The sequence below is a fragment of the Chlamydotis macqueenii genome, chromosome 8, assembly GCF_036417535.1.
Source record: "Chlamydotis macqueenii isolate bChlMac1 chromosome 8, bChlMac1.mat, whole genome shotgun sequence".
NCBI classification, from domain to species: domain Eukaryota; kingdom Metazoa; phylum Chordata; class Aves; order Otidiformes; family Otididae; genus Chlamydotis; species Chlamydotis macqueenii.
The window spans coordinates 29,792,233-29,807,506 of NC_141563.1; the positions used below are offsets into that span (position 1 = coordinate 29,792,233).

The window sequence follows — 15,274 nt, forward strand, 5'->3', positions numbered from 1 at the left end:
GGCTCTTTGCACCAGCACAGATGTGCTCTGGGGGGGGTTTTAAGAGCAAAACTCCAAAAGAAGGGCTGCAGGTGGAGTGATTATAAGCCCAAAATAAAATGCTCTTTTCCTAACAGGGGTGATCAAGGCCGAAAAACCACGGCCCATGCTAGTAGTATGCAGTAGCTATGAAGAATTTTATTTCTTCATGCATCCAGAGAAGCAGGAGGGACTTTCCAAAGCTGTGTTAGCTGAAGACATACAAGTGCCTAAATGCCTGTGGCAGGCTCTGGAGGAACCTTTTTTTTAGAGACACGAGGTGGGATGAGGGCAGACCCTGAGCGCAAGCGTAGGTCAACAACCAGCTGCTGCAGCCAAAGCTGCTCTGTGCTGGCAGCAGCACCTCCACCAGCATTGCTCAGTTCACCCCTCAAGGGCAGCGCTCCCAAGGGAACAGGCATTATCTGTGAATCCAGCCAGCCACAGCCTCAAAAGCAAGGAATGAGCAAATTCATAGGGTCCGGAAGAGTTTTCAGCAGTGACATGGGGAAATGCACGTGGGACGTCAGAGCCCAGCAGAACCGGGGCTCCGGCGATGACAGGCCCATCCGATGGCGGATGCGGCAGGCTGTGGCGTGGCCTTGGCACTGGGCTTCTCCTGAGCCTTTCCCAGGGAGTTGCTTGTCATCGCCTACGGAGCACTACACAGCCTCGCTCCTCATGGCGTGTGATGAATTGCAATATGCTAACAGGAACACACCGCTTTCAGAGCTGCAACCAATATACAAGTCCATTGGCAGCAGATGTTATTAATGATGCCAATACATATTTTCTTATTAATCTTCCATACTAGGCTTGTGTCTATCTGCAAATTATTATCATTCATTTTCCTGACAAATCTATCAAGATCATTTATTACTGTTCGGCAAAGGATCTTTTTTTAAACAAAGATTAATAACATCGCATTTTATCTGGCTGGCTGAGCCAAAGGAAATGAAATTAACAATGAACCCTACAAACATGTCATCACTTTAATTTACCGGAAAATATTTTAAAATGTTATTTAAAAGAATATACGCTATGGTGGGCACAGTTTATTATAAAGGAAAGAAATGAAACCGCATCCATTTCAGCAGGGTGGAGGGTAAGTTAGCGCACAGGGCACCGTGTTTTCTCTGGTTCCTTGCGCTCGTTTTCTGGGACAAGGAGGGAGCAGCGCCTGCAGGCGCCTCGGCATGCGCAGACAAGCCCTTGCCTGGGTGAGTGGTAGCTGGAAGTCACTGTTTCTGGGTTAAAGCTGATCCCACCTGGAATCACAGGGTCTCATCCCTGCAGGGAGCACTGCCCTCCCTGCATCCCGCTAGAGGGAAACATCAGCAGGGTAAAGCTTACGGAGATCTGAGGGAGGAGAGGGGACGTGGGCTGGCAGAGTCCCAGCAACCTTCTGCACTTTTGGTCCCTTTGAGGAAAAGAAAAAAAACTTAGTAAACTTAAATGGGTTAGATTCCTTTCTGCTGCACTCTCTTCTTACTTTCCCTTCCCTTCATTTGAGTAAAATAATAATAAACAATAAATAGACACCAAAACTCCCCTCCAACTTTTACTGCAACTCGTAATGCAAAAAACCATAATACCAGCTTTGCCTTTCCATTGCTTTGTTCACACCTATGAACTCATCTTTTGAGCCCTGTTCTGGTGCAGGTACCACTGCGGCGTCTCTGCGGGCCCTACCCCACCTACCCGGCACTGGGTTGCGACCTCTCTGATGAGTGGGAATCCCACCGCCCCCCGCCACAGACCTGGGGCTGGAAGGTGTTTCCCCAATACTGCAGCTCACTTTAACCTATTTCTCAGTGCCCAGTGCTTCCAGCACCAGCAAATTACTCCCCTTCCTTGTCGGGGAGGAGAGGAGAAGGTTGCTTAAAACAATTTGGAATTACGTAGTCAAGAAGCATTTCTCCTACAGATAATAAAAAGTCAACTTCTTACCTTCATGGGATACATCTTGTCTTACCCAGATACCAGGTTGGGAGCAATGTTGAAAACCCTAGACAAAAGAAAATAACTCTGCTAACCTCAGGCTGTAGCAGCTTCAAAATGCTGACATAACTGCAAGAGGAGTTCCAGGTGTGCGTGTCTGTATCTCTGCCGAGCAGCAGAAGCACACTTGCTCAACTGGCTGGTATTTAACCATACATTCTATTGCTATGTAACAAAGCCTTCTGGATTTTTTTTTTAAATTAAAAAGTCATCAATGTAGCATAGATCTTCAAAAATTTGTAACAATTAAGAAAAGCCTGAACATACCCCAAAGCAGCATTTGGCTTGTCTGCAGATCGAAAGGTAAAGAGTTAAGAAAAGTCCCTCTGTTTAAGCTGGAGCTGTATCTCCAGTTATTGTGGGGACTCTCTGTATGCTGGTAAGTGGCAAGGGCTCAGGCTGCACTTGTCCATGCCTACTGAAGTAGGACCAGACTCTGAGCTTCTAAAAGGTCTAATCTTCTACCTCGACCTGGCATTTACTGGTATTTACCAGTATTTGGAATCTTTGAGCAATAACCACAAAGCATATGGCAGAATATCCCCGCCTATTTCTTTATCAGTCTGCCAACTTAGCTCTGTTTCTTTTGGCATAATTGTCAAACCTGGCATAAAGACTGCAAGCTAAGAAGAAACTAGGTTCTGGCTAAGGTGCTTTAAAAACAAAATATTCATTACATTAGGAAAAAAAAAACGGAGCTGCACTTCATTTCTAGTGTGGCTGCATCTCACTTCAGCTTTCAACTGCTGGAGTTCATCAAGCCTCTTCTATCACATTAAGCAGTTGCCTGTTATGAACTTACACCGCATAAATAAAAATCATAGGCAGTGCATGCAGAGAAATGGGGCTTTATAATCACAGAAAAGCAAAAAACAGGGTAAAGTCAAAAGGAAGTTGCAAAGGACAAAATTTAGCAGATGTGAAAAACAAATTCAAGCCTCTCATCTCACAGTCTTGTGTATCCATTTAAAGGGGTACATTTATGTTCCCCATTTCAGACTAATGCCAGCGGAATGCAGGTGTCATCCAACCTCTGTGACTCCCCAAAGCCAGGTATGAACAGTTTTTATGTCATTTGCCTTTAGTTTATTCACTGTAAGAGCAATATGCAGTGTGTTGTGAAGGCAACACCAGGAGCAACAGATGAAAACGATTTTTTTTTAGCATGTGTAAAATGTTTCTGTTGCAACATTTCAAGATTTTTGTACAAGCTCCTCTGAAGCAGGTGACCATGAGTGAAGAAGCCAATTGCCAAGCTGCCACCCCAACACAATGTTGCTGCAAGGGCGATGAAGGGACCTTTCCAGGCTGCAAAAGATTGCAAGTAAATGTCACTGCCTGTTCTTCAGAGAAGTGAAAGACGACAACTTCTCCATCACCCCAAACTAACTTTCTCCCCAGTGGAGATGGCAAATCCACTGGGAACACCAAAATACAGATGTCCTTGTTGGAGAAACGCTCAAGGAGTCTTTGGTGTTGTCCATCACTGCCCCAAATTCCACCGCACACAATGATGACTTTTTCCCAAGTGTATCCTGACTGTCAGTGACACATTTTCTCCACCTTTCTGTGAATCTTTAAACTCCTACGGGAGAGACGTAGAAGGCTCCTGCCCCAGAGTAGCCCCTTAACACAAGTACTGCACACTCTTCAGAGTCTGTTATAGGTTTAAAGCCCTTCAAGGGGCGCAATGAAGTCTCTGGACATCCAATGGCTCTTTAATTCCTGACCTGAGATGCCATATAACACTTGAAGCTGTCTTCATGCCTTTCCTCCCCTTGTCTCAAAGGCAATTTTCAACTCCTCTGCATATCCACCTCCATCACAGTACATGGGGATGTTATTCAAGCACGTGCCATCTGGACAAAGGCTGGCATCAAGGTGTTGGTGTGCCATCCAAGCAAAGCCCAAGATTTCATAAGCAAAAACTGAAATATCATGCAGTGCAGTATTATGGATCAGCTGTCCAAGCAAGACCAGACGGCACCACCAGGCCAAGGACAACAACCAGAGATATTAAGTTGTCAGAGTACGAACCAAAGTCAGCCTGAGCTGCTAAGTTCATGCCACTTCTGTGCATGATTCCCAGGCACGAGACACAAGCTGTCCCAAAAGACACTGCACAAATGCTCCTGGAGAGGCATTTGAACAACGAATGCTCTGCGAGCCGCAGGGTGTCCCCTGAGGAATTCCAGCATCACACAACGGGGAGAGCACATGAGAGTGCATAACAGCACATGTGTATGCAAAACATAAGCACAACTGCACCTGCCCCACTCAGTTACCACTCTACAGTGTGGATTCTCTACTGACTGCTACCAGGTTGGGCTGACAGCACCCCGGACGTAGTATGGGGATGGAGATCGCTGGGGACAACTTAGATGAACCAAGCGGGCATTATTTCTGAGAGTGTGTGTTGGGGGGAAGGACCAGGGTAATCACTTTAAGAAATCCATGATTTTTGCTGTGTTTGTTCAAAACAAGGATGTTGTTCAAAACATTCAGCTGTGACTCGCTCCTGTAGCTTCCACAAAAGAAGCATTCCATTTAATACGTGAGACTCATAACCAGCTCACACAGTGCCATAGTTCACATCAGTTGGAAGAAAACAAATTCTGCTGGAAGCACAGGCAAGTAGCAGTGTCAATTTTTCATTAACCTACAGCCACTGTCTCTGTAGACGCACAGTGATAAGTAAGATTACTGTTATAATTTCTTCTGGTCCCTAAGGGAAGGAAATAAAACTCCTCAAAACTTTTAAGGTCCTTAAAAAACCCCATCCTTAAATTGGAGGTAGTTTCAGTTTACTTTTATATTTCAAAATCAAATCTTAGCTACAGCCTCACATCAAAGGAGAAATGTCAGTGGCTTTGTTTCTACATCCTCCATGAAAGAAGTCCCAGCTTACGCGAGCTGAATGCCAAGTAAATAGACTTTCCTAGTGAACAAAGGCAGCTTTTCCTGTTTGTTTTAAACATATGTAAATAGAGTCCCAGGAGCTGAGCTGCCTGTCACTTCAACCAGGTTTACATGCGTGTCACTCCAGCTGGTTATTCCTGACCGACCTTGGGTCAGGATGGCAGAAGTTTCCTCCCCACTCACACGCGCTCACACCAGCAGCCACTGAAGCCCTTTCCCTGCAGCCTCACACCTCAGCAAAGGGGAAATAGTTTAATAGGTATTCCTTTTTCTGCTAGTTTCTTACTCCTTCTTTTCATTTTTTTTTTTGTTTGTTTTTAAGGTCTAATTGCAGGATCATAGAAATACTTACTTCAGTCACCAAGACGGATCTGAAAAGCTTTCGGTAGATCAGATCAGAGCAGATCAGTGTCCGACAATACACGGCTGCTGTCAGTAAACAGCCAGGGCTGGGCTCCTACGTACCAGAAGTATATTAAAGACTGATGGTGCATACTGGTTTATGGCCAAGATTATGAGGGGCAGGGAAGAAACAGGAATGGATTGGCAAGAAAAAAAAGACTCTTTTTTTAGAAAAAAAATTTTTTTTTTTTTAAACAGGAGGGCACTGTCAGACCTGGGATTTCTCTTTTCCGTACCAGGCATTTACAGAGTGGAGAGTTGTCTTCCACAAAGTCAGAAGACAACAAGAGGAGTACAATCCCTTCACATGCCCATCTTCTATTACTCACCTTTTTTAAAAACAAAATTAAAATAGAAGATCAATGGAAAATTAAGACCACTTAGTGCTCGTCATTTCCAAATGGCTTGGGTTATACCTCAGTCTTCAGCACTCACTTTGGGTGTAACACCGGGTAGCACTGAGGGATGCATCACTTTATAGGCTACACACACGCCACAACTACAGCAAATCCTCAAGTGCACGAGAATTCAATTTTGATTGGCCGAGTTACTGTAACTTATTGACAATTCACATCACTCCAGTATTGCTCAGTGTTTTCTTCTCCCTGCTTTTTTCATCTCTTGACAAGTTTACAAAGAAAAGAATGGAGCCAAGCTTAGCTGCATCACATCCAATATGCTGCCTACACAAATGCCAGAGAAGCGAAATGAACCCCAGAACATATGGCACGCTGCTGACAGAGCTCAGAAACCGGTTCTGCATGAGCAACACGGAACATCTTGAAACGCACAAGACATATGTGTTTTAGGAAGAAGATTGAAGTGTTTCATAATAAAACAGGACAAAGTGAAATACAAGTGCTGTATAAAATTTTAATTAAAAACTGGTTTTACCCCTCAACGTGAATATACAACATGTTTCCCAGATGGATTTCATATTTAAGTATTATCCAAACCAAAAACATAAATGAGACAAATAAAGCCTTCAAAAATGGCACAGAGGCTAAAATGTATGTAAACACTAGATGACTGTGGTGAAAACAAGGCAGACAGGCAAAGCAACCTCTTAGCAAATGTTTACTGCTGCAGCACTGAATGAAACAGTCCATACAGCTACAGCCTCAGTAGCAACAGAATTAACTAAATATCAAAAAATTCAAGTCAGTGTAACAATACAAAAATAAGAATTAGACTTCACCATTCAGCCATGTAAATGGTGCTTTTGTTACTTCTAAGCTTCACAGGTTATTTTATACACTGATAATTCATGGTATACAAATGCATAATTCATGCTTTGCCATGCATCAAACTGCTCCCATAGTCTGCTCCTGCTTTCAGCCTCCCACCTGTGAAGCTCTGGTCATTCAACGGCATCAGCTCTACAGGGTTATGCAAATACATGGCCACGGAACAAAATTTTTGTGCTATATCCTCAGGATCCACAAATTCTTATGAACCAAGAGAGACATTGTTTTGCAACAGCAAACTCCTTTCCCTGAAGAGGTGAGAAGATGGCTCAGATCACCGCTTCTCAGACTGCAGAGCTCTCTGCTAGGTCAGAAGCAATCACCCAGAATTGAATGGAAATACAGATGAAGAAAAAGCACAATCTCCACATTGATCAAGCAAAGAGAAAGATTACAGTTCCTTCACGTTGCCATCCAGACAAATTATTGCTGCACTTCAGAGAATTTCTCACTGAAGACAAACAGGGAACAGACCACCTCTTTGGCAAGCCAACATTGTTAACAAAAGAAGCTACAGTCTCACCTTTTAAGGGCTTTGGTTGATGATCCTTTGAATTCCATGGACAAAGCAGCAGAAACCAATGCAATCTATGGGGTTTGTGCTTAATAGTTCACTGTGTAACAGAAACAAGAATATTAGGTATTCTTGATCCCCTCCCATAACACTAGTTTATTTGTTGAAACTCAACTGGGCAAAGACCAGTTCTCTGCGGCTACCAGACTATCACCTAAACCAGACATAATTTCTGTCAGTGAGGGAGCTCATTAAGATCATCCACAGAAGTGCTGTTCTCTCTAAGCTTCAATTGTTTTCACTGGAACCAAGAAGCTAAGTTTCATGGATTTGAGAGTTTCCCCAAATCCCTTGACTACTAAACAAATCTCTTGAGATACTCTCGGCATCCTGATAATGATCACACCATAACCACTGAAGTAGTTGCCTATGATCCAGAGATTCCACACTGCAAGATTTATACAGGTAAGTGACCACTGCTAAAAGGCTCAGAATTTTGTTGCATATTTCAGTGTTTCAGAAACCACTTTCAAGCTTAGAAATTAGGAAGAGCAGAATTATATAACAAGCTATACCTTGCACATGGACTGAAAAGGCAGAGATTCCTTTGAGCTTACTTTCTCTGACAAACCTGTTGCACACCACACAAACTTTTCCACTGTCAAGTCGCACACACCATTGCACTCCTTGCTCTCGGGGAGAGGATGAGAACAAATCATAGAATCATTGAACTATAGAATGGTTTGGGTTGGAAGGTACCCTCAAGGGTCATCCAGTCCAACCCCCCTGCAAGGAGCAGGGACATCTCCAACCAGATCAGGTTGCTCAGAGCCCTATCCAACCTGGCCTTGAATGTTTCCAGGATGGGGCATCCACCACCTCTCTGGACATCCTGTGCCAGTGTTCTACCATCCTCATTGTAAATAATTTCTTCCTAATATCTAATCTAAATCTACCTCCCTCTATTTTGAAACCATTACCCCTAGTCCTGTCACAACAGGGCCTGCTGAACAGTCTCTCCCCGTCTTTCCTGTAGACAGATGCTAATAGTGCTGATTAGTACACATAGCAGACAGCACTAAGACATCAGGATGACAAACAAAAAAAAAAGTATTAAAAAAAAGATATCATGAGAGCAGTCAGTATGAGAATGACGAACCCAGATCATGTAGGAGACAGAAGCTGAGTAGGATACCAGCTGTAAAGATTAGCCCCTAAAAGCACATGTAGTAAAGCAGTTCATTATCTTTCTCAGTTGTCTCTTAGATGTAATAGGTTTCTATCTTGATAAAATTAAGACTTGCTTAATAATTGTCTGATTAAAACATAATAAACTTGGGCAAATTAAAATAAAGCCTTTATAGTAACCTGGAGATGAGATGGGACTTTTCAGTCGGGCTTCCACAAAATAATTTCTGTAACATTCACCTCAGGATCCCAAAGCACTTCACAGTCATTTAATTAAGATTCAATAGAGCACAAACTCCCCATTTTACAGTTGAGCTAACGATGAGAGGGAGTTTGGAATAGACCATTTAATACTGAGCAGAGCTAGATGTTCTGTTATTTTACCCCAAAACCAGATTCCCAACACCTGCAGGGAGATCTCCTTCTCTCCTCATTGTTTTGGCAGCCTCCAAAGTAACAGACAATCTAAAATATGTGATGTGCAATCTAAAGAACAGCCCCATCATCTTCTAAGCTGCTCAGATTTGGGGTATGAATACTGCTGCCTATCTCTCTTACAAAGCTACTCCTACCTGTTCCCATTACTCTACCCATCCCTATGCCTCTTGTCCCCTATGGACCAAGTTAAGCTTCCCTTCCTCTGGTTGAAAACTTAGATAAGGCAAATCATTAAAGAGTTCGACATTTTTGCCTTTAATCCACAACAGGTCAATGACCAAGTGACTTCCAAAGCAACTACTACTCAGCAAAGGATTTGCATTTCTACTGAACAGAGGCAGGTAGTTTGTCTAAAGCCATCCCAAGATCCTAAACTAGACCAAATTATTTGTAGGAAAGAAGGAAGGGAGCAAGTAAGAAGCAGATTCTGAAAGAAAGTGATTAATATATTGCACTGATTGTATACTGCAAGCAACACTGGATGCTGAATAGCATTTGGTGAGAATACTCATGGGTTATAATAACTTGGGGAGGCAGAGAAGAGAAAAGAGACTCTACTGAAAAACACTAATTCACTCTTAATCTAGCCCATTATTTCTAGATTTGAGTAGGCAGCTTTCCTTCAGGAGGTAAAATGATGGGGGTGGAATTATGCCATCCCACTGTCACTAACAGACCACTTTGTGGATGGCAAAAGATAAGGAATGAGCATAGAAAAAGCTATTTAAAGCTCCACTCAGGAACCTAGAAATTTGCATTTGATAGAAGGGATTTAAATTGTATTAGAAGGCAAGGTGCACTAAACAATTACAGTTTATTACTGTGTTGGTTCACTGCCTGAACCTATACTTATCACGTACTGCAGCAGCAGAGGAGCAGCAGCGCTTGGTGCACTTGAGCTGTGTGCATATTAATAAGAGGGTGAGCTGAGCAAACAGGGAAGGGGCTAAATGCCTCTGGAAATGAAGTGGCTTGCAGATTTTATAGACAGATTGGAGTAATTCGGGTCTTAAGTCACATTTCAGAGAAAAGTTTTCCATTAACCAACCCGGATTTCCAGCACAGCGCTTGGAAGAGAAGGCTCTTTGCTGTATCGCAGCATATAAGCTGTGGAAGGACTCTGACGCAGGAGAAACACACATCCTGCAGCAGCTGATTCAGAAAGATGTTACACACACCACCTCCCCTGGCAGCCAGAGCAGGGCCAAAAACACTTATAGTCTAGCTGTCTGCTTCGTTTTTTTGTTATGCTGCATACGAAAGCTACAGTGAGAATATTCATAGTGGTCAAAATAAAAAAATATAACACTTTTTTTTTTTTTTCTTTTTCTCCCATCCAGAGAAGTTGATGAAGTTTTTTTCATCTTTGGTGAAAAAATGAAGGTTGTATTACCACAGGCTTCCTTTCTTTAGCTAGGGGAATAAAATAGATATACCCCAGACATTCCTCTGGAACCCTCAAAAACATTACCCTGTCTTTTCACAGCAGCCTCCAACTTTCCTCATTCCTTCCTTGTGTCTTGAATTTATGGCAACCTGTGTCCTCACTCATCCATACAAAAAAACCCAAAGCCTCGGCATTCAGGCCTTCTTACACACCGAGCAAAGACTAAAAATCTGCAGTGCTGGATGGCCAGAGAAGGAAAAATCAAACAGTACTTCTAGGTTACAGAACCAGGTCAGGCCAAAGCGGAACAGACAATCTTCAGAAGACTGTAACTTTTACTAAACTATGACACTGAGAAGGGAAAACACAGAGAATACTGAATGAAAACTGAGAGATACCACGAGGAGAGCACTAAATCTTATGGCTCAAACACATACAGGAATCTGCAGCAACCTTCAGATTTCAGTAGATTAATTTTAAACCAAAAGCTTGGGAAGTATCTCTTAGAATGTGCTGTGCTGGTTTAGGATCCATTCAAATATGTTTTCTTTCCTGAGCAGCAAGGAGAAAGAAACTGTTCCTTTATGGACTAGTACGGGGCCAAAGGAACAGGCTAAGGAGTGAACACCAGCTACTGGTAGCACAATACTCCGTGGCCACCTGGTATTCAGTGGCACAGCTTGGGTAAATTTTACTTTTCACTTCTGGAAAAAAAAAAAAAAAAAAAAGTGTACTACCGCTTCATAGCGTGACTCAACACTTTTGCACAGCGTAAGACCATGCAACTAATGCCCTTTGAAAGCACTGCTGTGCTAAATGGCATCAGGGACAGGAAGTTATCAGTGTTAATCCACTTCAACTGGTTTAACAGTTACAAGGAATAGAAATGTCTATATGCAAGACACTTCCTCTGAGAGTTCCCTTTCCTGAAACAGAAGCACACAGCCTTTCAATGTGCTTTCCCACCAGCATAATTGCTCACCAACTGCTTTCTCAAATCAATTATGTTGTCTCAGCATTAAAGGACGGAAGGCAGAGTAGACCAACTTTTTGTTTATCTAAGCATGCTGGCAAGTTACAGTCATATGTTCTGCCATCTGTACTGCTAGCTTTATCCTTTACCCAATCATAACAGGTAAAATGGCACTGGTGTAACTGAATCTGTTCGCTCAGTCAGGAAAGGAGCCAAAACAGGCATTTGTTTTTTCCCCCATTCTGAAAATAAGCAGGAGATGGACACTCTTGCCCTTTTAAAACATTCTGCTTTTCAATAGATGGGCAATTTGCCCCAGTCTGCCAATGTGGGATCTGTTCAATGCAAGGCTGAAAAGGTTCCATCCCGAGGGAAAGCATCGAACTGCTGATGAACATTTGGTGGCCTTTAGCAAAAACGATGTGATTTCTGCCAAAGGGATCCCAGCAGACTGGGAAGGACAGGTTCCAAATTAGGTGGGATTGTGATGCAGGAGCTTCAGAAGGCCTGTACGGGGTATATGAGGAGCTTGCTGTCTAGCTCTAGTTTTTCTCACTCCACACTCCCTCCTTATTAATATTTTTTAAAATTACAAGTATATTGGCAAATGTCATGGCTGCATTCAAGAGAACCTGGAAAATTCCAAATGCACAGGGTGTGTGAAGACGACCTTTCTTCTGATACAAAGGCTGCTGGGCTGGGTGTGTTTCTTTTAAAATTTGGCAGAATTAGAAAATTTGTGACTAAAGGTACTTGAAACCACTTTGAAAGCATGTCTATAGGTCAGTATCAGTTTCTGCCCATCTCAAAATAAACAATCCAAAGACAACTTTCTAGAAAACAATTCCCTTTATCCCAGATGGGATGCTTTTAAATCAACACTCACATTCACCTTCCTCTTTAGACCCCCTCTCTGAACACTAGGATATACTGCTTCTTCAACCAATTCTGTTTATGTTACTAAATAGCTTTAATTGTTCAGACTGCAGCTGAAACCTGAGCTGATCTAAGACAGGAATGTCCAGCAGACTTATTAGTCTTCAAATGACTATCTTTTCATAGTCTCAAAGGAGTAACACCATCTTGATTAACTGTGGAGGTGCTTAGATGCTGCTGGCTTTTTGGGGCAGGAGGATGTTAATTGTTTCCTTTTGGCAACCCAGGCCAAAACCTCATTCCTCCAAAACCCCGCCCAACCATGATTACACCTTAGAAAGAGAGTACAAATATTTCTTACACGCAGTAGGTTTCATTACAAATATGAACACTGTGTATTGTGCATTTCCAGGTGAATTGCTATCAGGAGTGCGTGTTTTAGTCCCAAACAGTGCTAGAAGCTTTTTGGTACATGTTTCTGTAAATTTTCCCAAGACTCTCTTCAAAGATTGCTCTGTGAGGCTTCCCTTTGTATACAGCTGCACGACTAGACCAAAATTCACCATCATCCGAGTGAACCATAACGTTCTGCTGCACTGGTGAACTGTCAAAGAAAGAAGATAAGAAATAATCAAATCAAGATAAGCAAGAGGAATCAGAAGCACAAAACCAGAAGAAATACAAATGTAGAACTTGCTAATCACAGATTACCTTTCACTAATTGATAAAAAAAACCTGCACTGCAGCTGCTTCTAAGAAATGGGAGCCCCACGTTATTCATTCACACAAATTCTTCTCCACTTATCAGAGTGCACTTGATAATACCTCCCAAATAGACAGAGAATTAATTTTAAAAGAGTATGCAGCAATTTTGCAGTATTTGGATAGGCAGAGTGACTAGGCACTAAGCAAGAGCAGCACAGTAGGATTTTTGTGTCCCTTGAAGGTCAGAATGTAACCGCAAGCAGCTATTTCAATATGAAGACAATCTATCAGAGGTATATTAAATTACTCTGGTTGCAGCTGTAAAGTGCTCTATCGGAAGCATCTTGGATTAAGTATTCCACCAAATACATGATGATATAGTGGCAATCAAGTGTTCCTTCCCCACCCCATCTACTGTGTCACTGTTTTAATACTAAACACAAATACTGTCTCCACTTTCAGTTGCTTTGAGAAATTATTTCCTAGATCTATGAAGTCAAATTTATTCTCTGAAAATCATTACAAAACACTGACAAATCTGAAGTATGTGTATCTAAACTTCATGAGTATTTGTCTCTTGAAACTTTCAAAACAAAGGCTTGTTTCATATAATGAAACAAGTCATTTTCTCCTAATAAAGCATGAAACAAGTAGCTCATAAATCATAAGCAAGAAATTACTACTGAGGTGACATGTTTCACATTTGCTTAGAGATTGAAGCATTTAAGTCAGTAAACAGCATGAAGAAAATTTAAACCTGTTTATCATCCTGGAGAGGGTGAACTGTGCTTCACAGTTTGGACACAAAGAAACCAACCTACGAACAGGCCTGTATTAAATGTAGACAAATCAATACTTTGGGGATCCATCAACAACTGAAGTTTTACCTCCTCCTTTTGCAGTTTGTGTTACCGCACTTCTGATAGAGAAATCTCAGGCCAACAAATAAGCACAGCATTAGGAGTGGCACTTGTAACTCTACAATAAACAGCTCTGACACTCTTTTTCTTGGAATGCACTTCCTGCAGTTAGCCTTGTGCTTGCCTTGTCTTCTACTAAAAGCTTAATCTACACAGACACACTCAAAATCCAACCACTTTAACCACAATAAAGGAAAGACTCAAAAAAACAATAGTAACTTTCACAAGTTCCTTATTCTAGTACTGACAAAGACTTAAAAAAAAAAGACCTACGCTTCATTTTCCCTTCTTTTTCTGGGGGGTGGATATGTGCGTGTGTGTGTGTGTGTATGTATTTCCATTAGCCAGTCCTTGCATATGGGATACTTAGCACTGGTGTGGAGAAAGATACAGCCAAGCTAGGGAAGAGTCCCTCCCCTATCTCAACTGGAAACCAGCTGACAACCTGAGCTAAGCAATCTGGGAATTACAATCACAAATCATATTAACAGCAGGATTTCTGCACGCAACTCCCTGCTCTGAAATACCTGTCATATGCTTTTGTTCCCTCATACATCTCCTTTAAGAGTCCCAGAAGCTGTTTTCTGAGTGAATCATATACTAAATATTTCACAAAACATGGACCTTTTCCTTACTCCCAGTGGTTTTCAATCATCTGCTTTACTGCCAACATTTGGTCGACAGCACCATGTCCTTCTATGAACTCTGTCTCCGTCCTTGTATCCTGTTTACGAGCGCTGTGGCAAACACTCAGCAATCACACTGTCCTCCAGTCCTTTTATGCCTTGCCCTTCAGCGAATGGGACTACTGCTGCCGGCCTCTAAACCCAAGGAGCAGTCCTTCCCCGACTTAAGTGCCACATTTCATATCCCATCACTTCTTGATTCTGTAGTATTAGGATTTGTTTCTTCTTTTTTTCATGGCCTGCAGTTTCAGCATCAATCTAAAAGTCCCAAAGCTGTCTGAAAACAAAAACTTGCACTTTCTCACAAACACATCCTACACAATTTAATTGCAGCAGCTGTCAAGACAAAGCATAAAGGAGCAAAAAGGCTACACGCAGAATACAGGAGTGAGCACAGGAATAGAAATACTAACAACTTTAGTAGCAACTTCACATACATATGAAAAATCTAAGACCAACTAGATCTGTTGAGCAGAGGTGACTACACATTACAGGAATTTTTTTAAAGCCAACAAATCATAAGCGAACTTTTTAGAGCTTACTAATTGCAAGTAGAAGTTCACTATGATACCCATGTTGAATTGCTCTCCTTTCAGTGGTGATTCGGGAAGCATTTGTTACAAAATATTGCATCACATTTAATTATCAAAATAATGCCTTTTTTTCCTAATGTCAAGACCTCAGCACCACAGTTCTAGGACTTCTCTCTTAATATGAAGAAAATCAGAAAAGTTATACAATCCAAAAAATGTTTTACATTACTTAGTATCTTTCCTCCAACAAGTACTCAAAACATTCAACAAAATACCATGTGCATACATAGAAAACACCAATATTGATAACTTCTACTACAGAAGCTGTCAAAATCAATTCAATTGGTGTATTTTAAGTAAAATATTGAAATGAAACACTAGTAATGTATGTGAGGAGTACACAGAATAATTAACCCACATAAACGAGATTTTCAAGCTGTCTTCCGAAATATGGCATGTTGAATCAC

The 15,274-nt window shown here is 41.8% G+C and overlaps 1 protein-coding gene across 4 annotated transcripts in view; it reads right to left on the bottom strand.

The window, feature by feature from the left end:
- Positions 1-1,116: 1,116 nt before the first annotated feature.
- The window catches only part of SPATA6 (spermatogenesis associated 6), a 50,284-nt gene continuing 36,126 nt past the window's right edge, over positions 1,117-15,274 (bottom strand). For 2 of the 4 annotated variants that reach the window (XR_015259238.1, XR_015259236.1), the window contains exons 13-16: positions 12,325-12,567; positions 7,111-7,201; positions 1,969-2,026; positions 1,117-1,438 (exon numbers count right to left, since the gene is read on the bottom strand). Coding sequence is in view for 1 of the 4 variants with exons in the window: in XM_086753793.1 (XP_086609919.1) it covers positions 12,402-12,567 (166 nt within the window). In the remaining 3 variants the exon portion in view is untranslated. Of the gene's footprint in view, positions 1,439-1,968; positions 2,027-6,193; positions 7,202-11,152; positions 12,568-15,274 lie in introns of those variants that run through there. The other 2 variants (XR_015259237.1, XM_086753793.1) reach the window with 2 other exon arrangements.